Source organism: Marmota monax, unplaced genomic scaffold, assembly GCF_021218885.2.
Source record: "Marmota monax isolate L192 unplaced genomic scaffold, Marmota_monax_Labrador192_F-V1.1 WCK01_AAM20220418_F8-fsc00052, whole genome shotgun sequence".
NCBI lineage: Eukaryota > Metazoa > Chordata > Mammalia > Rodentia > Sciuridae > Marmota > Marmota monax.
In genome coordinates, this window is record NW_026693473.1 from 3515055 (window position 1) to 3543026 (window position 27972).

Genomic DNA, 27972 nt, shown 5'->3' on the forward strand with positions numbered 1-27972 from the left:
CGCCCCTCGCCCCGCCCATCGGCCCTCCAGTCTGCTCCACCCGCGTCCCTCCCACGCCGGCGAGGGGTGACTTTGAGCGCACCAGCGCCACCGCTGCCGCGGTAGGTGTCCTGTGGTTGGCGGAGTAGGCGGCCATGGGGAGCCTCCGCGGCCTGCGCCTGGCAGCTGGTGAGACTCAGAATGGGCTGGGGAAGAGGGAATCCTGCGGCTCAGGCCGGGGAATTGCTGGGTTTCTTGATGCACGATGGCTTGGAATTCCATCTTATTAGTGTCAGTAATGGGACAGAGCTAAGGTTGAGCAAGCTGCTGCTAAGCAGACGCTGGAGACTAACCCAGTACACTGGCACCTGGCCCTCTATTTATCCAGCTTCCACCAACATAAGGGGTTCTTGCTCCCTCCTTTCCCTTCTCTTCTGAGCACCTTAATGTATTTGGTATTCCTATAACTTGTTGCTTTCCACCTTAACCTTCCCTATCCGTTATTCTAATTGATCTTTCCTCTCCGCCTCTCTCCCCATCATCAGAAGAGTTTATTCTTGCTATCAGACCACCTGAGCCTGGAGTTTCCCACGGTTTAAGTGTCTGAATGGAAAAGGGGTTTAAGATCCCACAGAATAATAGTAAATGTTTTCTTTTTTTTTAACATTTATTTTTTTAGTTGTAGGTGGACACAATACCTTTATTTTATTTTTTTTTAAGTGGTGCTGAGGATCAAACCCACCCCCCACCCCCCTTACATGCCAGGCGAGTGCTTTTCCTCTTAGCCACAACCCCAGGCCCAGTAAATGTTTTCTTAAAAGGGAGGCGCGGGGCTGGAGATACAGCTCAGTTGGTAGGGTGCTTGCCTCATGCACAAGGCCTTGGATTCAATTCCCAGCACCCCCCCCCAAAAAAAAGGAGGAGGAGTACATGACTTTTAAGCAGTCTTACAACTAAGTGCTTTGAATTTCTTGGATAAAAGTTTTATGTAAATGTAGAACTTGCAGTTCGTTTTCTCGGTAGACATTTGTGTGGTGGGTATTTTGAAGTTAGGAACTGAGAACTTAATTCCTCTTCTTGGGGAAACCAGCAGAGCCTTGGCATTACTGTAGGGCTGAGAAATCGGTGTTGGCATCTTCACTCCTGTAGGTGCCAGGACAGTTTTCTTGCTCACCTTTATGAACTTTGATGAGATATAATGAACGTTTGCTTTTGTTCCATGGTACAAGATTATTTAAAAGTTGTTCATTTTTGGGGGGGGGAGGGGTACCAGGGATTGAACTCAGGGACACTAGACCACTGAGCCACATCCCTAGGCCTTTTTGTATTTTATTAGAGACAGAGTCTCACTGAGTTGCTCAGCACCTCGCTAAATTGCAGAGGCTGGCTTTGAAATCGCAATCCTCCTGCTTCAGTCTCCAGAGCCGATGGTCACACCCACGACTAAAAGTTGTTCAATTTTTAAAGGAAGAATAACCCCAAAGTTGGCTAATGAAAGAATGCAAATATACATTGTTATGTAAATGAAACAGTGACCAAAAAAAAGAAAGAAAAGAAATTGTTCTGGGTTGAGAGGCCTTGTATCTCCAGCACATCCAACCAATACTGAATGTGTAAGTTTCCCAAGCTTAATATGTAGCCTGCATCTCCATGATGCTCTAGTATAATAATCAAAAAGGTAATGCTTTACATGGCTTATCTTGTGTTTCAATGAAGAATAGAATGGAAAATATGTTGCACCTGGAGATTATCACTTCCTATAATGCAAACACTCCCTTTGCTAAAAAAGAAAAGTCCAAATACTGGTATTGATTTCATTTGATTTTGTTAGTTTGATTTAATTCACCTAAAATCTTTTGTGTATATTCTATTAAATATTGTGAAGCTTTTTAGCAGGACAAGGGAAAGAATCAATGCTTTGTTAAAAATAAATAAATAAAGCAGCCTGTGTGAAAGTGTTTTTGATTAGTTGGAATTCAGATTGATTTTACTTCGTGTCTTGAGATTATTATACTAGAGCATCATGGAACTTCCAAAGCCTCTCTTCAGGCATATGATGCTTTAGAACTTTACTATTGGGAACTTAACTAAGACAGTTCCTTCAGCCATCAAAGAATTATTTATTTTACTTCAGATAGAAAAACTTGAATAACACCTAGGAGGGGTTATGTGAGCAGTTCTTTATAAATGGTCTGTGTATATATGATATTTTTGTGAGCATTATCATGAGATCTGCTTTATTTTGCCTATTTTATAGCTAAATGCTTAACATACATTATTTTATTTGGTTAATTTCGTGCAGCAGCCCTCTCTGGTAAGTCTTATTAGCCCCTCACCTTTTTGTAAATGAAACAGTTCAGAGGGTTAAGTGACTTGTCCATGATCACTTTGCAAAAAAAAAAAACTACAGTGCTGAAGGCAGTGCCCTCTCTTCTGAAATTTGTGCTCTTTGCCATGGCCAATTGGGTCTCATTAATGTGAAATGGAAGAGTCATATAATGCAGATTTATTTGTGAAATGGAAATACACATTCATGTGCAAATGGCTCTTCAAGAAAGAAGATTGATGATAAGCAACCATAACCAAAGGAGTAGCAGATCAAATAGAAACATAATTGAAGCACACTTGACTTATCCACAATACTATCTGGAATAAGCTACTCTTGTCTATGACCATAGTACCCTGAACACCAGATTTTGTCAGGAATAAGGTCCTCTAGGTGAATAAAATTTCAAATAGCAAAAACAATCATTGAAACCACGGACCTTTACATTAATTATTTCCATTAGAAATTTTTGCTGGTCTCCTTTAGCAAACAATACAGACTTTTATGAGTTTGAATTTGTTAATTGTTTTGTATATGTAGAGATAGGTCAGGTTAACTTGCCGTACTCTGGACACCTATGAAGATGAGAGGTCTTGTGAACATCTGAAATTTTATTCAAGTTTTATGATTATATGCCTGTTTTTGAGAAAAAGGGTCCAAAGCTTGCATTGATTACTCATGAAAACTATGAGTGTGAATGAATAGGAATTAATGGCACCTGACCCACACTGCTGTGGATTCCTTGAGGTTAACTGGGTCTATTCTGTTCTTCCTAAATCCTCAGGTCATATTAGTGAAAAATTCATAGTACTGGCCATACATAATATTTTGATGAGAAACACTAGGAAATATTTTGGAATAAGTAGATATAAAGTGAGTTTCATACTTCTTTTCCCTTGAGAGTAGAATGAAGTAGATACAGCTTTAAGGATATTATCTCTTCTGTAGGGTGATTATTAGATCAGAATATTGGAATGGCCTTACCAGAATGTTCCTTCACACATTCAGAAAATTTTGTTACCTCAAACTCCATTGACTTGTCAGACTTTAAAATGAATTTATTACGATCATTTTTACTCCCAATGCAGTGGATTGTGGGTTGTGTTCTTGTGAGTTGAACCCACGTCTCAGAGCATTTATAGTCAAAAGATATCTTATGTAGTCCAGTTCCCTAATTTTTACACATTTGGTAATTAAAGACCCAAGAAAGGAATTCACTTGCTAAGAGTCACACACAGGCACAAAGCTGTGACATAACCAGTGTTTCCTAGCTCCCATTCTGATTTTATTTCCACTGTATTCAGCTCCTTCATTGCTTTTTTTGTTTGTTCTTGCTAACCAACCCTAAATGAGAATATGCCTATTGTAGCCACTCCCATGTTTGGCTTTGCTTATCACATCCCTCAGGTCTTACCAATAGGTTTTTATTGAGCACACACTGTGTGCCCTGTTATATTGTGAAAGTACTTGACATGAATAGACTGCTCCTTTTCCTAGGGCTAGCTTATTGCCATGAGCAAACCAATCTACACAATGCACACAGACAACCTATACAAAATAATATATACTAACTTCTGGAAAGTGCTGCTGTGGTGTCTTGGGGCCAGTTCCTGCCAACGTTGTGCATATCTTTTCCCATTTTTTAATTTTAGAATTGAAGTGTTACATTGGTAGCTTGAAATCTGCTATGGTGAAGGTTACTGGCAACATTATAGAACAGGATTTCTCACCAGCCTTTCCCAAGAGCCAGTATACAACTGGCTTCAGGAATACAGAGAAAAGAAAAGATTTGTAAGGGTAGGTTTGTAAATTGAAGGCTTCCTTCATTTGACATTTGTCATTGGAGGAGGTGGGAGTAACATGAGCAAAGATAGAGGCAATAATGAATCTGGACAGGTTCTTAGGAAGAAAGTAAGGAGAAAGAATTACCTTGGATTTTGATCAGGAGGTAATAGGTCTTTATGAGGAGTTTGAATTTGTTTGATTTGAATTAAAAAAAGTCTTCAAGCTGAAGTCATCAAAGAAACATCTTTGAAAAATTATCAAGACACCTGCATACAAGATAAATTGTTGTGACCTGGAACAGTATAACTGTAATCCATGTATGAAGTGATGGTGGAAATGCTAAAAAGGGATTGTATGTAGAAAACGTCTTGAAGAAACAAAAGTTTGGAGGCTTTGAATAATGTAAGGTAGAACTTAAAAGACAAGCATTTGAGTATAGAAGTGTTACCCCACTGTCAGAAATAAGGAAGTTGGGGAAGTAATCAAGAATAACTTAAAAGATTTATGTTTATTTGGCAGAGAAGATGTGTTGTTTTGGTGTAGGTGGCTTTGAATTGTAGGTGATGATGGGATCCCTTTGTCAAAGACCGGAGGAGATAGGACAGAAAAATATGGGAACCATTGGTGTAGAGCTGATTATTAAAATAGAATGGAAGAGAGGCTGGGCCTGGGGCTGGGGCTCAGCAGTAGAGTGCTCGCCTAGCACATGTGAGGCGCTGGGTTCAATCCTCAGCACCACATAAAAATAAATAAATAAAATAAAGATATTGTGTCCAACTACATCTACAACTAAAAAAAATATTTAAAATACAAATAGAATGGAGGAGTCCCTCTACAGTAGCACGCAATCGTGGTAAGGACTGAATCTTGGAGACCTGTCATAGTTTAATAGAAAGTGACAAAGAAATCATTAAAGAAGATAGACCATAGAAATAGGATATGAAGTAAAAGAAGGTGATGTGTAACATAAGAAAGGGTTGAATCCTCATAGAAGAATGAGATCAGTACAGTCAAATGGCCATGAAGATGGGAAGAGTATAGTAAAATGGGCTCCCTGTGAGTCTAAAACACATAGTCATGTGGTGAGAACAGGATCGCTAGTGTTTGAGCAATTTTCGTGAAGCTATTGATGGGGAGAAACCTTGTAATGAAATGAAGCGTGGGTGGTAAAGTGAAGGTAAAAAATACCTATTGTTGATTAAATCACTTGAGCTATGAAAGGAATTTTAGTATTTTATTTATAAGATGTTGACAACAGGTGAATGTTTTGTCCAAGATAGTGGAACCTCAGTGTTATTATGACATGCAACAGAAATACCTGATATCTACTGGTAGAAGTATAACTTGGTTTCACCTTTCTGGAAAGCAGTTTGTTTTTTATATAGCCTAATCTTTAACCCTGGCAAGATTTTATTCTAAGAAAACAGATAGTTAGGAATGTCATCAAAGATTAATGTAGAAGAGCCAGGTATAGTAGCAGGCTGCAGTCTCAACTCCTTGGGAGACTGAGGCAGGAGGATCACTTGAACCCAGGAGTTGGAGATCAGTCTGGATAATGGAGCAAGACCCCCATCTCAAAAACAAAGCAAAATTTAGAAAACTGGTCATTGAAGCCGGGTACAGTGGCACACACCTATAATCCCTGAAGTTTGGGAGGCTGAGGCAATTAAAGGGAGAACTTTGATTGCAAGTTCAAAGCCAGCCTCAGCAATGGCGAGGTACTAAGCAACTCAGTGAGACCCTGTCTTTAAGTAAAGTACAAAATTGGGCTAGGGATGTGGCTCAGTGGTTGAGTGCCCCTGAGTTCAACCCCTGGTACCAAAAAAAAAAAAAAGAGAGAACTAGCCATTGAAACGTTCGTGAAAATTGAGAACAATTCTAGCTGTAGGGCAAATTAAATTCAGGTTATATCTGTGTGTTGGATATTACACAGCTCTCAGAAGTTTGTTTTAATATATGGGAATAGTATTTGTGACTCAAGTAAGATATAGTATTTTCTGATGAAAAATGTACATTATGTGTGATAATAGGAAAAAAAGTCTGGAAATAAATACACCAAGTTATTATTTCTGGGTAATGTGATTATAAGTGCTTTCAGAACTTTTTTTGTACCTCTTTTTAGCTTCCAAATTTTCCATAATTAGCAAATATTTTATGAGGGTTTTTGTTGCTGGTTTTTGTTTTATTTTGTTTTTATTTAAGATGGGGTGATGACCTTTGGCAAGTAAAAGGCAGAGTATAGTAAGGAACTAGAGGTTGTGATGGTTTGGTGCAGGGTCACTCAGGAGAGCCATCACAGATAGAAGGGCTCGCTCATTCACAATGAAGGAAGATTGGTGTTTTTCCCAGTTTACAGGGAAAGATGAGAAATCAGATAGAGGTAGAGTGTATATGTCTCACAGCTGGGATCAACAACTATGCCTGGAGAGTTTCAAATAGCCATTTTCAAAAGGGCTAGAATATTGATGAGAGGAGAAAAGATCATCAAGGAATAGGTCCTTGACCAGTAACTACCACAGTAGAATTGTTAAGTTCCCCCAAGCTTGAAAACTATCTAGGTAACAAAGGTTTATTTATAAATCTTTGTTTTTAAATCCTGTGGTTTTCTTTTTTTCCTTATAGAAACAATGTTACAAATGGTAATAAGGGAGTTCCAATCACCCCCCACAAAAACTGAGTCACTCTGTTTTCCTCCTATTATTTTTCTCATTTTCTCTCTTACAGCTATCCTGTCTCCTTTATATTACCCAGTCAAACTACAGGATTGTGACACCACCTAGTTTCCATATCCACATTATCCTCTTCTGCTCCCTTTAACCAATTCTTCCCTCCCCCCAGGCCTGCCCTATGTTCTGTGCCAAGATTTGTCTTCCTAAAACACCACTTTTTATAATTCCAGCAGCTCTGGAGACTGAGGCAGGAAGATCATGAGTTCAAAGCCAGCCTCGGCAGCTCAGCAAGACCCTGTCTCTAAATAAAACATAAAGGACTGGGGATGTGGCTTAGTGGTTAAGTGCCCTGGGTTCAATCCCTGTTACCCCAGACAAAAAAACTAATACCACATTTTCCCCTCATTTCTCAGTTCAAACTGCACTGCCTATTTGGCAAAACTCTTTGAGGTGTGTGTGACAGATAAAAGGACTCTTACTGTGGGAAAGCATGGATGGTCACAACATCCACAGCCAGAATAAGTAGGGCCAGTGTCATCTCAGTAGATTTGGAGTCCCAGAACATCAGCATGAAACTTATTGCAGGGAAGGTTGAGAAAAAAGATGGAGGTAGAGTGTATGTGTCACACAACTGGGTAGCCTGGCAGACAGATCCAGAAGTCAGTGTCACACAGCAGAACACCGCAGTCAGTGTTTGAAACCAGAAAAGTGTCCATCCATTCTCAGATTTGCAGACATGAGATTTCAATCCATTCAGGTCTGATCAAAAAAAAAAAACTCAGACCAAGTTAATGTTTGAGGGTTTTTTTTTTCATCTTGGGTACACACACACATATAAAATGTATCTATACAAATATATGTATGTTTAGTTGTAGATGGACACAATATATATTTATTTTTTGTGTGGTGCTGAGGATCAAACCCAGTGCCTCACATGTACCAGGCAAGTGCTCTACCACTGAGCTACAGCCCCAGCTCCTTTTTTGTGAGAGATAATTTTTTTTTAATATTTATTTTTTAGTTTTCGGCAGACACAACATCTTTCTTTGTATGTGGTGCTGAGGATCGAACCTGGGCCTCACGCACGCCAGGCGAGCGCGCTATCGCTTGAGCCACATCCCCAGCACCCCCCCAGCTCCTTTTTTGTTTTTGTTGTTGGTGGGTTGGGTTGGGTTGGGTTTGGGTTTGGTTTTTGTTTTTGTGGTCAACCTTTTTAGTTTGCTTTATGTGGGACCAAATCAGTGTTTTTTTATTCTACGTGAGTTCTGGTGGGCATGAAAGCTTCACCTTCCATAAACTACATTAATCATTTCTTCTAGTAGGTCTATTAAGCAGTTTTATCATAATTACAAAGTTACAGTATTGATTAGTGTATGCATGGGAACTTGGATGTCCCCGGAGTAAGAATACATTTGGCTTTTTTCTTCTGAGAGTTAAAATTGACTGTGATTCACAAAACACATTTTCCAAGTTTCTTCCTCACATTTGCCCTTTCCTATGACAGCAAACATACTGGTCATATTCTATTTCAGTTTTTAAAGGATTAAATAGGCATTTGTGGGCTAATTGGAGAAATTCCTAAGTTTTTACATTGATTAAAAACTCTTTGCATGGGACATGGGAATGGAATTGTTGCCCCAGAAATAATTTCTTCCAGCCAAGGTCATGGTAGTGTGGAACATTATAAAAAGGGAGTGAAGTGGCTGAACAGTCTCATATCTCTGTGATAGGATCTGCTGTGGGGGCTATGGTCATTCTTTGTGGGATAATCAGACACATGTTCACCCATGAGGGCAGGCAGGCTGTAGATGAGGGACATGAACAGAATCTCTTTTTTCCAAAGGGGATGAGAAGGTAAGACAACTGTAGGACAGTTCACTGCTTGTCACCAAGTACTGGGTAGTGTGTTAGAGAGTGCATGCTCTGTAAAATCTGAAAACTGGGCATATTTTAATGCATTCCACAGGAACTCCAAACTTCCAGAATAATGGATTACATATGGATGTGTAGAAGTTAGAATTCAGGTAGAGCTGCTTTTTCTTCCATAAATTAACTATTAAAAAGAGGGATTTTTGAATCCATCCAGAGACAAAGGTATCAAGCTTTGCAGATGTACTCTGGTCATTAATATAGCCTGTGTTCAGCAGGGACTACAAATGGTTGTATTATAGAGGAGCTTTTTTCAAACATGGCAGCACATTAGAATTATTGGGGAATCTTGAAATTATGCCCAAGGTGGAATTTAAATGTGCTCCCAGAAGTTGAATTTAATTGGTCTATGTTGTGCCTGTGCACTGAGCTTTATTTTATTTTTTAAGATACTCTGGAGATTCCAATATGCAAAGTTTGAACTTTACTTTTCAAGAGCAGTGCTTTTCAAACTTTAGGATCTGGAGAGCTTATGAAAACAGATTTCTACTCCCCAGTCTCAGAAAGTATGAAGGTTTGGCGTGAGCCAGAGAATCTGCATTTCTGTGAAGCTCCTAGCTAAGGCTGAGTAGCACTATTCTAGAATATGTGGCATTGGTCTGGCACATAGTAAGTACTCAACAACTGTTGAATGAATAAGGGTGTCCATTTCCATACCAAAATTTAATATTCATGAGTCACCTGGCTAGCTCATAAAAAAATGAAGATACAGATTGTATAGGTCTGGGTAGGAAGTGAGGGTCTGCATTTCCAACAAGCTGCCAGGTGATGCCAGCTACACGTGAGGATATCAAGGGGCCTTAGAATGTGACAAAATGTATGCCATCATTTTCCCACCTTATTTCACCAAGGTACACTAGTCAGATGACCCTCACCTGTACACTCTTGGTCTACCTGGAGTTGTTCCCTTTTCCTACTGTGCCCCACCCCATTATTTTCCTCTCCCATTTCAGGAGTATATGGGAGTGCAAGTGAGAATAATATTTTTTGTAGAGATAACATCAAATTCTAAATTTTTAAAATATATGTTAAAAAGAGATATCATTAATAACCAAGTACCTATGATTTCAATTTCCAGAAAAGCTGCAGAGATAGTACAGAGTTCTGTAAACCCCTATCCAATTTCTGCGATGTTAAATTGTATATAACCATGGTACATTTGTCAAAATTAAGAAAGTAAACATTAGTTCATTACTATTAACTAAAGTACTAACTTTATTCAGATCTCATCAGTTACATCAGTGATGTCCATATATCCTTTCAGGATCCAATCCAAGATACTATATTGCAGATAGTTGTTATGTAAGAAAATTTATCCCCTCTCCCCATTTATTCATCTTGTTACTTATATTACTATGGACTCATACTTTTTATGTGGGTTTATAGTCTCTTATAACATTATTTTCTCAAATTATTCTAGTTTAGGTTCTTTTAGATCAGTTTCTGTGTCCCTTCACATGCTTCTATCCTTTTGTTTTTTGAATACTTCCTTACGTTCTGGTACTAAAAGATGCTGTAGGCTCTTATATTTTCTCTGTCCTGGTGTAGATCAGCCATTTCTCTCTAAGGAGCCCTGATTCAATTTGCTAGGAAGTAGGTATTTAGAAACTAAGTTCTGCTGACTGGACAGTAGCATTGCTATTAAAGTGTTACGGATTCCAGGCCCTTCCAGTCACTAGAGCTAGGAAATATGTATTCCCCAGCATCCTGGTTGTTGTTTTAAATTTTTATATGTTAAGGATCTTTGTAATGTATAGTTTTGACAAATTTTTTTAAAAATAAATACTGCCGAACTTCATAGCAACATGTTACTTGCAGCTAATCTTGACAGTAGGTTAAGCAAAACTAAATCTGATAATCTTCCAAAGTTCCCTTTTTTTCTCCAGCATTTACTGAACCTTCATTTATCCTCACTGATTCTCAAAAGATTTGTCATGTCCCATGTTGCATTATTGTTCTCCAGGAGTATCTTAAAATAGTCTGGGTGGGGAGCATTCTCACTCCTGTCCACTGCCCATTCTGAGGCTGGAATGGATTTTTGTAGAAAGAAGGGAACTACCAGGAAAGAAGGCAATACTTGAGCCAGCCTCATCCCAGTTAGCCATATACAGCCAGGAGCTAGCAATAATATTTGTAAGGCACTGGTTTTCTAATTGTAAGTCCCCACACAAGCAAAATCAGCATCACCTGGGACAGTGTAAGAACCATACCTCTTCCGTCCATACCTATTAAATCAGAAACTGGCAGAGTGGTCCAGTAATCTTTTTGTTGTTGTTTGTTTATTTTTATGTGGTGCTGAGGATTGAACCCAGTGCCTTTCACAACTAGGCAAGCATTCTACCACTGAACCACAACCCCAGCCCAGTCCAGTAATCTTTATTACAAGTTCTCCAGATGATTCTTATACTAAGGTTTGAGAACCTCTACCCTTAAGATTAGCCAGCCATTGCTAATCATAGCCTTAGAGAGCTATGAATCTTTAACTTGACTTCCTGCTAGGTCCCTGGGGACACAGAACTGGTCAGTCAGAGACAAGCTGCAAGAACAGCCAGAAGGTTAAAGGACTATTTTTCTTTGGGTTCCTATGTTTTTAATTGTGATCTACCAGAGGATGGAAAATTCTGTCTTGGATGTTTGGGGCAATATGTTCTATCTCAAAGAGATAGAAAAGGTCTTGATGATACTAGAGCTTGTTTATACTTTCATTTTGTTATAAAATAAAAACCAAGATCACAAGTACTTCATGACTGTTTTTAATGATAAATTTTTAACATTATTCTTAAATTGGTCATATGTCTGATTATAATTAGATCGTATTTGCATATATTTTAATCACATTTTTATTTTAGGGAGGTAAAAGTTATTGGCATGCAGTAAGAGAAAGTTGGGAGATATCTTCTGATCTAGGTAAACCTCTCATGTCTTCAAGTTTCTGCTTGCCACTTTTACCCACATACTTCTGACCTCAGATTCTAATTCTCTTCCTATTATTTGCTCTTTTCCACTCTCCTCTTTGTGGTCCCTAAAATCACTTTAGGGCCTTTGCACTTACTGTTCTTTCTGCTTAAAATATTCTTCCACCAAATAGTTGCATAACTAGCTCCCTCACTTCCTTCAAAAGTGACACTCTCAAAGAGAACTTCCCTGGCTCCCCTAACTAAAATTTCACATGTGTCCATCCCCTTTCTAGACATACAGACACTTCAAACCCACCTTCTTCCCCACCCCCAGCACTCAGAATCTGACATAATGTAATTTTTTCCCCAGTAGAATCTAAGTCCTACTGGCTCAGGTTTTTATTGCTTGTTTTTATTTACTTATTTGCTTATTTATTTATTTAGGGAGGGGTACTGAGGATTGAATCCAGGGGAATTTTACCACTGCTCCATCCCCACTCCTTTTTATTTTTTATTTTGAGACAGGGTCTCTTGCTAAGTTGCTTAGAGCCTTGCTAAGTTGCTGAGGCTGGCCTTGAATTTGTGATGCTCCTGCCTCCATCTACCAAGTTGCTGAGATTATAGGCATGTGCTACTGTGCCCAGTGATTTTTATTCTTTTTGTATTTTGCTTAAAGCAGTGCCTGGCATATAGTAGGTATTCAATTATTAATTTTTGAATTAATATCTCCAGTATGCATATCTTCAATATAATTGATAGTAAGTGTACGTGTTTATATGGTTTTGTTTTGTGATTTTATTTTTTACTTTATTATTATTACCCAAACTGCACTCAGTGGCAGTTTGTCTTCTCTTCTTAACAGCCTCTGTTCCATTCGATTCCCCTAAACTGCCTCTGTTCTAATTAAGAGGGATGGAAAAGGGTAACTATCTAAGGAAATAATTGTTGATTCTTTCTCTGTTTTGTATTTGGAAAGCAGAGTCCTTCTAGCATGCTGCAGGTTAACCTTGCTCCTTTCTAAGTGCCTGCCACAGAGAAGGAATGGGATAGCACAGTGTGAGACGGTGCCTTGTAGGTCACATTAAAACGGTGGTTTTCTGATGAAGATGAAAAAGTATTGGAGATGGATGTTAGAAGTGTTTAAACAATGTAAATGTATATAACACCACTGAATAGACACTGAAAGGTAGTTTAAATGATACATTTTTTGTTATGTATATTTTACCACAATTTAGGAGTTCTTAAAGTGTAGTCTAAAACTAATAGTAGCAGCATCCCCTAAGAACTTGTTAAAAATGTAAATTCCCAGCCAGTACAGTGGTGAACAGCTGAAATTACAACTTGAGAGACTGAAGCAGGAAGATTCCAAGTCTGAAGACCGCCTTTGCAATTTAGTGATACCCTTTCTCAAAAAAGCAAAAGGGGCTGGGTGTGCAGTTCAGTGGTAGAGCGCCCCCTGGGTTCAAACCCCAGTATCTAAAGAAAAAAAAGAAAGAAATGCAACTTTCCTACCTCCACCACAAGAACTGTTGATTGAGAAATTGCAAGTGACTGATATGCACTAGTTTGAGAATTACAGCATTCAATAATTTTGTCTTAATCCTGAGAGATATGAAGAACTGTTGAAGAATTTCATGGATTTTGTTTCTCATGTCCTCACAACTGCATAATTATCATTGTCAGAAATTCTGACCACCTTAGAGATAAAGTTTAAAAACTGCCCTGTAAATTCTGAAGATTACTATTTTAAGTAATGTGTTAGTGAGCTTTCCATCATTGTAATAACATACCTGCGGAAAAATATCTTGGAGGAAAGATATATCTGGGCCCACAGATTTAGAGGTTTCAGCCCATGGTTGGCTGACTCCGTGTTATAGGCCTGTGGTGAGGGAGAACATCATGGCCAAAAAGGTATGGTAGAGCAGAGCTGCTCACCTCATAGCAACTGGGAAGTGGAAGCAGGGGGAAAGGGAAGAACAGGCTGGGTGGGAACAAGATATACCTCTTTAAGACCCTCCCCCTTTGGCCTGCTTCCACCAAACTAGACCCCACCTCCTAATGGCCTGTTCAGCTATGAACTTAACAATGGATTAATCTGTTCATGAAATTAGTGCCTGATCCAATCACTTCTCAAATGCCATACATTTGAACATTGAGGCATTAAGAGGACCAAGCCTTCAACATCTGAGACTTTGGGGTATATTTTATATACAAAAACTAGTAATTTTGAAAAATGAACTTAACCATAGAGTTCTTGATGTGTTTCAAGCATTTGGCAGATAATCCCATGTATGTTTTTCCATTAAACCTTCCACTCAGCCCTGGTGCAGTAAGTATTGCTACATTTAAAATAAGGAAGCAAGCTGAGAGCAATTATAATTTATCTACTTTCCTTATGGTGTCACTTGCTTCCCCTACATGGCACTGATGTTGTGGTTACCTGGACCCAGGCAGAGCTCTCAGGGATCCAGACCTAGAAAATGGAAATGAGGGGCTAGAGTTGTGGCGCAGTGGTAGTGTGCTCGCCTAGCACACATGAGGCACTGAGTTCAAGCTTCAGTATCACATAAATAAAAAAGATATTGTCAATTTATAACTAAAAAAATGGAAATGAATAAGGTCTTTTATGGAAGAAATCAGACTATGGTTTAACTTCTAGTTTTTACACCGAGATTCTAATTTCCAGTGTGTCAGGGTAAGGACCTCTGAAAATTCCATTCCTACAAAAAAGCAAGGAAAACACTGCCAGAAATTATTAAAAAATAAGCTGTCTCATAACTCTGAAAAATAACCAGGGGCTTGACAATCTGAGGAGCATTTATTTTTAAAAAAAGTGACTGAATCATGGTAAGAACAAGTCTTATGAAGTTTTTTGGTTTTGGGGTTTTTTTTGCAGGGGTGTGGGAGGTGAGTACCCTGGATTGAACTCAGGGGCACACAACCACTTAGCCACATCCCCAGCCCTATTTTGTATTTTATTTTGAGATAGGGTCTCACTGAGTTGCTTAGTATCTTGCTAAATTGCTGAGGCTGGCTTTGAAGTCGAAATCCTTCTGCTTCTGCCTCCTGAGCCCCTAGGATTACAGGCACGTGCCACCGTGCCAGGCTCTTGTGAAGTTTTATCTTGCCTTATCCCTGTCTCCTCTCAGCTTTACAAATCCCAATAGTTACAAATATCAGCAGTCTGGCAGACACTGAAGAAGGTAAAATGGGTTTGGAGCTCCTCAAAGCTCCAGCTCCAGAAAACGCTTAGTGTCTGATCTCCATGATGACTCCCTAAGAACCTCCACTTAAAGGACTTTTCTTTTTCACTTGACTTAGATCTTCCTGTTTGCAAACAGCTTCTCCTGAGGCTTTTATTGAAAATGGCAGCATTTACTTAGTATAACATAGGAAGGCAATAACCACTGGGTCAGAAAGGAAGCAGTTGAAAAATTTGAAAGCAAAATCTGGGGAATAGATTTCCATTTTGACATTGAAAAGATCTGACATATTTCAGGGATGGAATATGTGTAAGATTGTGAATGTGCTCTAGGAAAGACCTGAGAAATCCATAAACCTTCACCTCTGACTCATATCTAGACTCTATGCAAGCAGGAATTAAAGACTAAGTTATTATTGTAAGCTGCCTTCCTATGGTTAAAAGACTTGCTTCAATGCACCTTCAAGAGTCCTTCAGCAAAGGCTAACAAACTTATTTGTAGGAGGCATTTTATTTATTTATTTATTTTTGTAGGAGACATTTTAAAGTCTCTAATTAGCTGACCACTAAGCTCAACAAGCATTTCTGTGGCCAAATACACAGCATGCAAGGGAATACTATGAACAATTATATGCCAAAAATTACATAGATAAATGGACACATGTCTAAAAAGACATAAATTACTGAAAAAAGAAATAGAACTCTATACGGAATAAAGAGATTGAATAGTTTTAAAACTTCCTGCAAAAGCAGACAGTAACAACAACAACAAAAGGCCCAAGCCCAGATCACTTCAGTGGTGAATTTTACCAATCATTTAAAGGAAAATTAGAATTAATCTTCCACAAACTCGTCAAAAAAAGGTGTGTACATAGCTCCTGTCCAGAGTGGCTCCCGACACTACAGTGATGCAGCCACATCAATGTTTATAGCAGTTCAATTCACAATAGCTAAACTATTGTGAATTGGAACCAACCTAGATGCCCTTCAACAGATGAATGGATACAGAAAATGTGGTACATGCACACAACGAAATATTACTTAGCCTCAAAGACGAATGAAATTATGGCATTTGTCAGTAAATTGATGAACTGGAGAATATCATGCTTAGTGAAATAAGCCAAACCCAAAAAACAAAGGCCAAATGTTTTCTCTGATAAGTGGATACTGATCCAAATGGGGGTGGGAGGAAGAATGAAGGAGTTTAGGATTGTGCAGAGGGGAGGACGGGGAGTAGAGAGGGTATGGGGATGGGATGGATGATGGAATAAGATTGACATTATTACCCTATATATATATATGTATGATTACACTACCGGAGTGACACTGCACCATGTTCAGCCAGAGGAAGGAAAAATTGTGCTCCATTTGTGTACAATGTGCCAAAATGCATTCAACTGTATAACTAATTGGAACAAATTAAAACATAAAACTTTCTGGTTTTCTCTGTTTTTAATTATGATGATGGTGGTGATTAGTATTATTTGGTACTGGGGATTGAACTCAGGGGCTCTGAATTGCTGAGCCACATCCTCAGACCTATTTTGTATTTTATTTAGAGACAGGTCTCACTGATTTGATTAGTGCCTTGCCATTGTTGAGGCTGGCTTTGAAATTGGGATCCTCCTGCCTCAGCCTCCTGAGCCGCTGGGATTACAGGTGTGCGCCACTGCACCCAGTAAATTCTGATTATTATTGATTGATTCAGTGATTCACACTGAAAGCTAATTTCTTAAAAGTATTATTTTGAGAAGAATGTTTCCTTGATTTGTTCATTATAAAGGCTTAGAAATGGTGACAAACCATGAGACTCCCTATGGGGGTCTCTAAAAACCAATTTGTACCATTTCTTCTTTAAAGGAAACAGAACCCCTTGGAGGAATGTGTGATTCCAGGTCAGGGGCAAGGGATGTTCAAAATGAGCCCAGAACATCTTGTCAGAGATGAGGAAGCTATCAGTGATCACTGAGCAATGTTCAAAAGGACTTGAGCCATTCTCATAGGGTTCCCAATGACTAAAGATTAGAACATTTGAGCATTAATATAATAATAACTGAAACAGATTGGAGTATATCACATGTGTTAAAATGCATATTCTTTAATTTCAAACAAAAGTTTGCAAGGAAACCCAATTCACTAATTAGAAAACTGGAAAATAAAGGAAAGGAATCAAGCATTAGCCGGGCATGGTGGTTCACGCCTGTAATCCCAGCAGCTTGGGAGGCTGAGACAGGAGGATCAGGAGTTCAAGCCAGCCTCAGCAAAAGTGAGGCACTAAACAACTAATTGAGACCCTGTCTCTAAATAAAACACAAAATAGGGCTGGGGATGTGGCTCAGTGTTCAAGTGCCCCTGAGTTCAATCCCCAGTACCAAAAAAAAAAAAAAATGAAGCATTAATCTTAACATTTTATTGGTGACTTATACCTTAGGATAATCAAATATTAATGTGAAAAAATAATACTACCATTTTGTAACTCCCTAATGAAACAGTCACCTTTCCTGGCCAAAAAAAAACACTAGATGAAAGGTTGATGAGGAACTTTATAAAGGGTGAATCAGACTGGTAGCATCTACCCATCAATTTATTATTTTTTCTTTTTTGTACCAAGAATTGAACCCAGGGGCACTTAACCACTGAGCCAAATCCCCAGCTGTTTTTATTTTCTATTTTGGGACAGAGCCTCCCTAAGTTGCTGAGGGCCTCTCTAACTTACTGAGGCTGGCCTTGAATTTGTAATCTCCTATCTCACTCAGCCTCCCAATTCTTTACCGATCAATTTTAATATCACAAAGAGACAAAGTTGATGTACATATTTTGGGGTGTTTTGGGTTTTGTTTTTTGGTACTGGAGATTGAACCCAGGGGTACTCTACCACTGAGTTACATCCCCTCTTTTTATTTTTTATTTTGTGACATTTTGCTAAGTTCCTGAGGCTGGCCTTGAAATTGTGATCCTTCTGCCTCACCCTCCTGAGTCACTGGATTTACAGGTGTGCACCACCATGCTGGGCAGTATATACTTCTTTATTTTTTGGTACTAGGGATTAAACCCAGGGGTCCTCAACCACTGAGCCACGTCCCCAGCCCTATTTTTATTTAGAAACAGGGTCTCGCTGAGTTGCTTAGGGCCTCACTAAGTTGCTGAGGCTGGCTTTGAACTTTCAAACCTCCTGCCTCAGGCTGCTGAGCTGCTGGGATTACAGGTGTGCCACCATGCCAGGCCAGTGTACACTTTTTTTGCAGGGGTTGGATACTAGGGATTGAACTCCAGGCACTCACCCACTGAACCACATCCCCACCTCTATTTTGTGCTTTATTTATAGACAGGGTCTCACTGAGTTACTTAGTGCCTCATTTTTTGCTGAGCCTGGCTTTAAACTCGAGATCATCCTGTCTCAGCCTGGGATTACAGGCATGCGCCACCACCCCGGCCAGTATACATTTCTTCATGTGATTTCATAGAAAGTACATAGTACTATCTATGACATCATCTAGCAAAAATATCCTCTTGAATCTTATCTCCTTCAAAAATCTGTCTTCAAGAAATAAAGGAGTTAGAAGAAAATGGTAGCCACAACATGGTGGTGATGCATTCAGCAAAATATAAAATGAGGGAAGCTCTGTAGGATTGATGACTCTAGTTTTTCCAACAAATACATGACTCCTACCCGTCCCCCCCAAAAGAAAGTTATAAAGAGAGAACAAACCTGTAGATTTTAAAAACTCAGGAAGCATCAGTCATATTCAATGTGTGCATTTAGTTAGAACAAACCAACTATTAAAAAGGGGGGGTCCTGGTGATGTAGCTCAGTGCTAGAGCGCTTGCCTAGCATGAGTGAGGCACTGGGTTCTATCCCCAGCACCACCACAATAATGATAACACCCATGAGCCCGTTTGAGAAATTGAATCTTAGTATCATTTGATCATAATATATTGGTATTAAGGAAATATTTTTTAGTTATAGTAATGGTATTCTGGATGTGATTTTAGAAAGTGGTTTTAAGATGCTTACTCAAGTGTTTATTGAATAAATAATATAATGTTTGGAATTTGCTTTATGTAATCCAATAGGGGGTAGAGAATGATTACATTTAGGTGAAAAATATTTATTGGCAGGTATTGATAATTGTTGAAACTGGGTGATGAACATGTAGAAGTTGGTAATAATTTTTATATGTGCTTTGAATTTAAATTTTTCAAAAAACTACATATATTTTATAAGTTAATATAAAACTACATATTTATGTGTAAAACTGTATTTATATATGACTATACTTGATGACTTCATTTACCACTTCTAGGAGGTTGCTATTCTTTTACCTAAACAAGCTGAATGCCATAATACATGTGTTGCCACCAGAGTCATCATAACAATACACATGTGAGAATTACTTAAATAAAAATTTATAGTTGATGAAACATTTATGTTGGAGATTCTTAATTTCCTAATCAGCAAAGCATTTATAGTTTTAAACAACACCAAGCATAGCACCTTAAATAGTTATGTATCTTACATATAGTATATTAATTTTCTAAATGAGCTACTATTTTTAAACATACAACTTAGAAGCATTTCTAATCTTGAGAAAACGTCAAATTTTCTCTCTGAAAATATTTTTCTCTTTTCTAGGGAATTTTTTTAGGTTATATGAAAAAGATGCTGCCTCATCTCTAAGGTTTACCAGAAACTTTGATTTGAAGCGAGTAAATGGATTTTGCACTAAACCACAGGAAACTCCCAAAGCGCCATCCTGTAAGTTTGTATTGGTTTTGTAGTTAATCAATAGGTATCTCTCAAAGTGTTGGACAACTCTTCAAAAGAACCTAAAAGAGATGTAGTCTTAGAGGGTCCTACATCATGCCCAAACTTGTAGTTTAAGCTTCCCGTATTGTATATGTTCACAGGCACAATAATTTCTACATTTGCCATTTTCTTCTTTCTTGCTTCAAGGGCTGGAACTGGAGCTTTAGTAGTACAGATGTATCAAAGTAAATAATAGTTTAGAAATTATCTTTTAAGGAATCCCAAAAATAAAGCCAAATCAAGAAATTACATTTTGGATATAGCAGAATCAAGACTAAGGTTTGGGTATTAACTGTAGCCACATACATTCCACATCCCTAACTCAAATCCTTGTCACTGTCACTACTATATAATATAAAAACTGATATTTATCTACTGCTGCTTCATGGAAGTCCAGAACTTACTGCATGGAAATGAACCATCCCTAAAGAATATTTGTTAAGTACTTAAAAATGTTTTTATCCTTTGACCTTGTTACTTCCAGGATCTGTCCTAAGGAATAATCACTATATTGTGGGAAAAGCTTGGAGTATAAAGACATTACCGTATATATATATATACACATGGAAAATTAGAAGTAAATCTAAATGTCAAATAAATAAAATAGCTATAAAATGATAATAAAATTAGGAGATTTAAATTTTTCTTTTTAAACATATATACTTTCTGAATTGTCTATCGGGTATATATCACTTCCAAAATTTAAGAATTATAAAGAAAATTGTGTCAAGTGCTGGAAAAAATAAAAGATAATACTACAGCAGCACTATTTCTGTACTTCCAGACCTCTTTTCTTGCCTTTGGTTCTTTCTGTACTTTTTTCCTGGTAACTTTTCTATTCCTTTTATTGTGGACTTCTGATTAGGTAGGTGAAAGGTGCAGCATAAACGAAAGTATGGTGATAGGCATGAGGTGTAGCCATCAAGGGGATGGACCTGCAAGAGCAATGTAAGTAGTAGATGAAAGATGGGATGAGACTCTAATCTCCAGCATATCTGTGCTTCCCTCATAGTCTTTAGTTTGGTACTTTTTCTGTTCATCTGCCTCTTTGGCACTTCCCTCTGCTTCCTTTTTCCTCTGTCCCTTTTCTTGGGTCATGGTCTAAGGCTGAGTCCTTGGTCCTCTGCTCTTTACCACCTTCACTGGCCACCCTTTGCACAAATGTTTTTCTCTACTCCTGTCTTATTAATGAAACATACTCAGATGGCATAAATTTCCTTCATACGTAGCAAATCTAAATAGTTTTTATGGGGCTTGAGATAGAGCTCAGAGGTAGAACCCTGGCCTAGCCTATGTGGAGGCCCTGGATTTAATCCCCAGCACCATAAAAATAAAATAAGATAAAAAACAGTAATTGTTCTATACTCAAAGGACGGACTTAAAATCAGCATACTATAGTGACGTAGCTGCACCAATGTTTATAGCAGCTGAATATAGTTCCACAATAGCTAAACTGTGGAACCCACCTAGATGCCCATCAATAGATGAATGGATAAAGAAACTGTGGTACAAATACACAATGGAATACTGAGCATTAAAAGAGAATAAAATTATGGTATTCACAGGTAAATAGACGGAGTTGGAGAACATTATGCTAAGCAAAGTAAGCCAACCCCAAAAAACCAAGGTGGAATGTTTCCTTTGATAGTGGATACTGATCTATGATGGTGGGGGACATGGGAAGAATGGAGGAACTCTGGACTGGGCAAAGGGGAGGGCAGAGAGGAGTTACGAGGAGAGGAAAGAGGGTGGAATGAAATGGACATCGTTACCCTAGGTACATGTATGATTACACGAATGGTGCATCCCTACAGCATGTACAACCAGAGAATTGAAATGTTGCACTCCATTTGTGTATGATGAATTGAAATGTATTCTGATGTCATGTTCAACTAAGTAGAACAAATACAAAATTTTTTAAAAAACAGTAATTGTGTTTTTTCATTTCCTGTTGTTTCTTTCTTAGTCTTTTGACTAACAATACTACTATTTTCTTAGTCCTCCAAATTTGAGGGTTTTTGGGATTCCTTCTTTGTCTTAATCAGTCTCCAGATAATTTCAGTCATCCTTAGACTGACCTTTCTTCCCATGGTTACAACACTGACAGAACATTATAACCTCATCCTTATATTACAGATCCTGTTTTGACTTTTTACCCCCTTTCTTTCTTCCATCCATTATGTAGATTAAAATATTAATCTTTTCCTTGCTTCAAAATATAGTTTCCAAGCCAGGAGTGGTGGCACCACTTATAGTGCCAGTTTTTCAGGAGGATCTCTGGACCCTAGGAGTTCAGTACCAGCCTGGTCAACATAGTGAGACCCCATCTCAAACAAAACATAGTTCCCAAACTAGGTGTAAATTCCTTAGTTTGATGGTCAAGGTGTTTTATAACCTGATCTTACCTTATAGATTCATTCTGCTGGATTCAGAAAAGTTCCTTACTGTTCCCTTCTTAGTTCATCCTTACCTTCATATTTTTGTTCATGGTGTTCTTTTCCTTTTCAGTAGTTAGTGTTTGTATGGAGAAATACTGCTTTTATTTTACCTCAATCCTCAGGGCATTTTGGAATCTCATTTGAAAAACAAAGCATCCTTAGCTGGGCATGTGGTGCACACCTATAATCACATGGACTCAGAAGGTTGAGGTAGGAGGATCACAAATTCAAGGCCATGCTGAGTGACTTAGCTCCTGGGTCAAAAATGAAGTGTTGGGGTTAGTGGTAGAAGGCCTCTGGGTTCAATCCCCAGTACCACAAAAAAAAAAAAAAAAAAAAGAGTTAAAGAAAAACAAAGCTTTCTAAGAAATTTCATTCTAACAAAGCTCTAATTAGCTTGAAATTTCTCAGTGTTTCTATTTAGTGAATAGCAAAAAAGCACAAATAGCATTTTTTCTCTTGCTAAATTTGGGAGTTATAATCTGAAGTAAAATTTCTTGTCTTGTTTTTCTCACAGACACTTCCAGCCACAGAGTGCCATTACACAAACCAACAGATTGGGAGAGGAAGATCCTGATATGGTCAGGTCGCTTCAAAAAGGAAGAGGAAATCCCAGAGACTATCTCGTGAGTGCTGAACTCAGTGTTGTAATCAGCTTGTGTTTCTCACTGATCTGTTTTCAGGGAAAACTTCTGAGTCCCGACTGTTTAAAATCTTTCAACCAAATTCAGAAATATTTTCACTTTGCTAATTGGTTTTTGGAAAATATCTAGAACAAAAACAGTGCTGGAAACCTGGTGCAGTGACACACGCCTGCTGAGGCAGGAGGGTCTCAAGTTTGAAGCCAGCCTCAGCAAAAATGAGGCATTAAGCAACTCAGTGAGACCCTGTCTCTAAATAAAATACAAAAATAGACCCTGTCTCTAAATAAAATTTAAAAGATGTGGCTCAGTGTTCAAGTTCTCCTGAGTTCAATCCCTAGTACCAAAAAAAAAAAAAAAGTGCTAGAAAACTTATGTCTGTCAGATATTCCAAAGTAAGCTGATATTTAGCTTCATCTTCTAGTTACAGGAATGTGACTAAACAATAATGTTTACTTTTTTAAGTTTTTATATTTAATCTTGGTAAATCATGTTGATATCAGTGACAGTAACTATATATTCTACAAAATCCACTCAAGAGTTAGGCATAGAAGAGTTTCAGTGTAATACATTCTTTTTCCGAGAGGAAAAAAGAGTCCCCGCTGTCACTAACTTCCTTAAACATAGATTTGGCTATAATCCTGGACTTTTTCACTTCGTAGATAATGGAGCACAGGGTCCTCCAACCCAGGGTTTCTCAAACTTAGCACTGTTAACATTTTAGGATGGAATATTCCACTATAGGGCCTGACTTGTGTGTTGGAGGATATTTAACAGCACCCCTGGCTTTTACCCTTTAGAAGCCAGCATCACTCCCTTAGCGGTGAAAAAAAAATCTCTAGATATTGCCAAATATCCCTTGGGTGTCAGAATCAATACCACTTGGCAACAGTGTTCCCAAATACCCTGACTGGTAGGCATCTTAGCCAGAAGGGGTTCTGAGAAGTACGTGCGTGCTCCTCTCTGGGCACCATCCTACTCAGAGATAGACTTCACACAAAGTTCCTGCAAGTTCTTTCAAGTAGTAAACTCTTCTGAGGCCTTCTTGTTTTCGTGATTGAAAAAGAACTGGGTTCATTGAGGAACTATTTTCCAGAAAGATAGTATTTATTTTCTCTTACAAAAGAATTTTAAATTTTTTAAATTTTTTACTTACAATTTTTAAATTTTTACTTACAATACAGTCTCACTGTATTGTCCAGACTGGTCTTGAACACCTGGGCTCAGGTGATCTTCCCATCTCAGCCTCCCAAGTAGCTGGGACTATAGGCTTGTGTTCCCTGCACCTAGCAGTAGAGCCCTTCTGCTCTGTCAGTCAGATTAGCACGTTATTTTCACTAGGGTTGTTTCAGCAGAAAAACCCTTGTCTGTGTTAGTTTAAGTGATAGTGTACTCTCCTGGAAAATAAGAGCACCCTAGAAATAACAGTGACATCATCAAGTTCTTGTCTGTGCTCTGATTTCTTTCTGAATATTCTAGCTGCTACACATTTTTCTAACTGATGGTGTATAGGCTTTGCTATGGAATACCTTCCCCAGCCTGCCCTTTAGTTGGTTCCAGGATCACCTCAGGTCTGAAATATTGTCTGTGAGTCACCCCAAAAGACTTTTTCCTGAACTCAGGCAACCATTTATCCTTGAGCTGGTAGTTCTGAACAGGTACTGCCTAACCTTATTGCTTCCTATGGGATGAATAACAATATCATGGCCTTATTTAAATGTATTTTACTTTTTTTTAAATGTTCCTTTACATGTAAAATATATCACTGTACATGAGGATCACAGCACTTCAGCGGGACATACCAATTAACATAAAATACAGCCAAAATGGGTAGTAGTGTGATCTCAGATGCTCTTGAGTAATTCACTGTCTTTAGAAGTTGTTCTTGGTTTCTACCACTGCAGGCCCAGTTTTGGTACCTAGCGAACTCCTTCCACATTGCTGCCTTGTAGTTCCCAGCTCATATCATATTTAAGGGTCCTCCTCCTATCCACCTGCAACATTCCAAGCCCTGTGCCTCCTTCCGAGCATTTTTTAAAAACCATTTCCCCATCTGATTTTTCAAAATAATTTGTGTTAAAGATGTGGGGGAGGAAAAGCTAAAAAGCACTCCAATTCCATCATCTAAAGATGATTACTTCCCTGTGTATACTTTGGAGGAGACCAGAAATTCTTTATCTCGGGCCCACTTATGACTCCACATGCTGTGTGCCTTGAGATTCTACAGGCATCCAGGCAATAGAACCACTGTCTACCTACAAAATAACCAAGATAGAGTGGCTTTCTCTTTAGACTCTTCCATGTTATGCCCCTTGGCTTTCATCCAAGATGATGATCCAACCCCCAACTTTCTATTGGGGCACATGTGTGTACACTCAAGAGGACAGATTAGAAGAGCTACTATACTCCAGGCACTTGCCAAAGCAAACTTTCACTCAGTTTTAGCAAATCATTAGTTAAAAGATAAACATTAAGGGACTGTCACTTAAAGGATCTTTCTACAGGCTCAGATATTCTCAAATCTATTCCTAGTTCAAGACAGAGCAAAAAGACAGATTATATAGAGCACATTGTTTGACTTTCTCATATTGGTTTTTCTTTCCGAATTGTACTTTGTGTTGGAAGCTCATAGCAGTATCTATTACCAAGGCATTCTTCAATCACTATATCACATATTTTCTTAAGAACCCAAAGGAGAATCAGCTAATGGTTTCATTTTTAGTGTTGGCTGCTGGAAACCTGAGAGCCAAAATTGGGGCTCACCATAGCAAAAGTAGTTTAATGTGCCTTGCTGGTTTGGGGGGTTGGGTTTTTTTTTATTTTTTATTTTTGTTTGCTTTGTTCCTGGCTCTTTCTTTATTATTGTCTTCTTACTTATTTTGAATTAAATTTTTGTTATCTTGCTGTTAAACACATAAATGAGTTATGAAAATGGCCCATCCTCCCAAAGAATCTATGAGATCTCCAGTTCCTACCTCCTTTTTTAAACGTTTATAGACACTTTACTTCTGAACTATGGTACACAGAACTTGATATTTTGCTGCAACTTCAGAAATAGAAAAGTTACTAACATTGTCTCTTGATCACATTGTATTATTAGGTTTGAGATGCTTGATGCTGCAAAGAACAAGATTCGGGTAAAGGTTAGCTATATAATGATCGCCTTGACAGTGGTAGGATGCATCCTGATGATTATCGAGGGCAAGAAGGTGAGACTGGGTTCCCCTGTGTCTGAATTCTCTTCACAAAGAACCAGGAGGAAAGCAGGGATTGACCCTTGTGTTTACTGACCAAGAAGAGGCTATTTTCTACACAAGAAATGATAGGAAACAAAAGACAAAGTGGGACAAACATGAGCTATTGTGTCAGGATAAATAGCAAGGCCTAATTTTGGCATGATGAAGAAATATTAGTTTTGTGTAAAAAAGTGTTATCATAGTTGTCATAAATAACATAAATAACATGAAACAAGAAATAGGACAGTGGTATTTTAAAGCACTTTGCATATTTATAAAGCACTGTCAGTACTTGGACTTATTTATCCTTACTATAACTGCCTTAATCATGATGAACATCTTATCATGATTCTTTATTTGAGGCTCAGCCAAATGTAGCCATGTTTAAGGACCACTGCTTCTAAATAGCACATAGGAATGAAAATCTAGAAATCTTTTTTTCAATAGATTATAATTAACAGCTATTGCTAATTGAATTCTTACTGCGTTCCAGATACTTGGCTATTATTGTCTCATTTGAACCTCACAGCAGCACTGTAAGATAGGTACTCATTTATAGATGAGGAAACTAGCCTGGAAAGCTTAAGTAACTTACCTAAGGCTACACAACTCCCTTATAACAGAGCTGCCTAATGGAAGTAGAGTAAAATTTTTCCCATTTATTGAGTGCTTACCATGTAGAAGGGTAAACTTTTAAGCTCATTTACTCACCATAATAATCCTCAGAACCTGAGATATAGTTTTCTTATTACTGTTTTTTAATAAAGGAAGAAATTGAAACTTAGAGATGCTCAATAATTTTCCCAAACTCAAAGTATCAAAGCAAAAATTTAGATCCAGATTTGCATGTTACCAAACCTCCTAGTATTTTATCTTATTAGTTATTTTTATATTCAGTAGTGCTGGTCAAAACTATCTTTTAATGTCTGGTACTATGTGTTACAGCTTCCATGTTGGAAGAGATGTCTTATAACTATTAACAGATACTAAAAAGATTCTTCTACACACCCATTGTTAACTATTTCCTTATCCTCAGTGACTTCAGAGTAAAAGGAAATGAACTTCTGGCTCTCTTTAGAGTCTTGCAGTTAAATGAAAACACTGCCCATTTTAAGCTGACCTCACAGGTGCACAAAGGGGCAAGATTGCTGACCTAGGCCAAGTTCTCTTGAAAACACTGATGCTGTACCACTTCAGTTTTCCCTGTCTCCATCTTTGACCTCTCATGCATAGTTCTCAGATTGAAACCTTCAGAAGCTTCTGAAGAGGACATGTGGGTTTTCAGAATTCTCAGAAAAGTGCACTGCTTTTGTATATTTGTTTAAACTTGCTGAGTTTGTTTACTGCAGAAGCAAATATTTGGGATTTCTTTTCGCACCATCCAAGCCATATGTGCATGAGTTCCTCTCATGTTCTATACCATACTAATCTGTTTATGTAAGTAAGCTCCAGTAAGGAGCTAGAAGAGTTGGGAAGGAGAAGTGTAGCAACAAAGAAAAGTAAAAGGAGAAAAAATGGAAATTGAGAAGGTACTTAATATCAACGAGAAGTGGAGAGGAAGGGAAGAAAAAGGGAAAAACAAGGGAATGAAAAATGTAAGGAAAAGAAGCTGCAAATCTATAGAAAGAGGCCAGAAAGGGAGAGGTATACACTAATCTTGTGCTTAGATAGGCTACTGTAGTCTGGAGCATCACAGGATATAGAACACGTGTGGAGGACCCTGCTGTCCTCACTGTAAGATAATGACATTCTCTTCAACTTGACATAATCGCCTGTTCAAATTTACTTCATTTTAGGCTGCCAAAAGAAATGAGTCTTTAACAAGCTTGAACTTAGAAAAGAAAGCTCGTCTCAGAGAGGAAGCAGCCATGAAGGCTAAAACAGAGTAGCAGAGAAGCATCCGTCCTGGCTGGATTTTGAAAATCCAGGAATAATGTTGCAGCAAGCCTGTATTTAAAAGGATATGGTGAGGCTCCACTTCATCACTATATGTTTTGCACAGACTCTTTCCCTATTTTCTGCTATAGATATACAAATAAATTTTCTTAAAGACTTGTTTTATG

At 38.2% G+C, this 27972-nt stretch overlaps 1 protein-coding gene across 1 annotated transcript; it reads left to right on the forward strand.

Annotated features, from left to right (window-relative positions):
• The first annotated feature begins 18 nt into the window (after nt 1-18).
• Nucleotides 19-27964, forward strand: Fam162a (family with sequence similarity 162 member A). The gene is made up of 5 exons (XM_046457912.2): nt 19-168; nt 19421-19543; nt 22550-22658; nt 25774-25882; nt 27706-27964. Exons 1-5 carry the CDS (start codon nt 135-137, stop codon nt 27796-27798), a joined length of 468 nt encoding a protein of 155 aa, XP_046313868.1. The 5' UTR covers nt 19-134; the 3' UTR covers nt 27799-27964.
• Nucleotides 27965-27972: the final 8 nt, after the last annotated feature.

Coding starts and splice junctions, on each gene's coding strand:
- Fam162a (XM_046457912.2), top strand. CDS start 135: ATGGGGAGCCTCCGCGGCCTGCGCCTGGCAGCTG. Junction 169..19,420: donor CGGCCTGCGCCTGGCAGCTG/GTGAGACTCAGA, acceptor TCTCTTTTCTAG/GGAATTTTTTTAGGTTATAT. Junction 22,659..25,773: donor GAAATCCCAGAGACTATCTC/GTGAGTGCTGAA, acceptor TTGTATTATTAG/GTTTGAGATGCTTGATGCTG.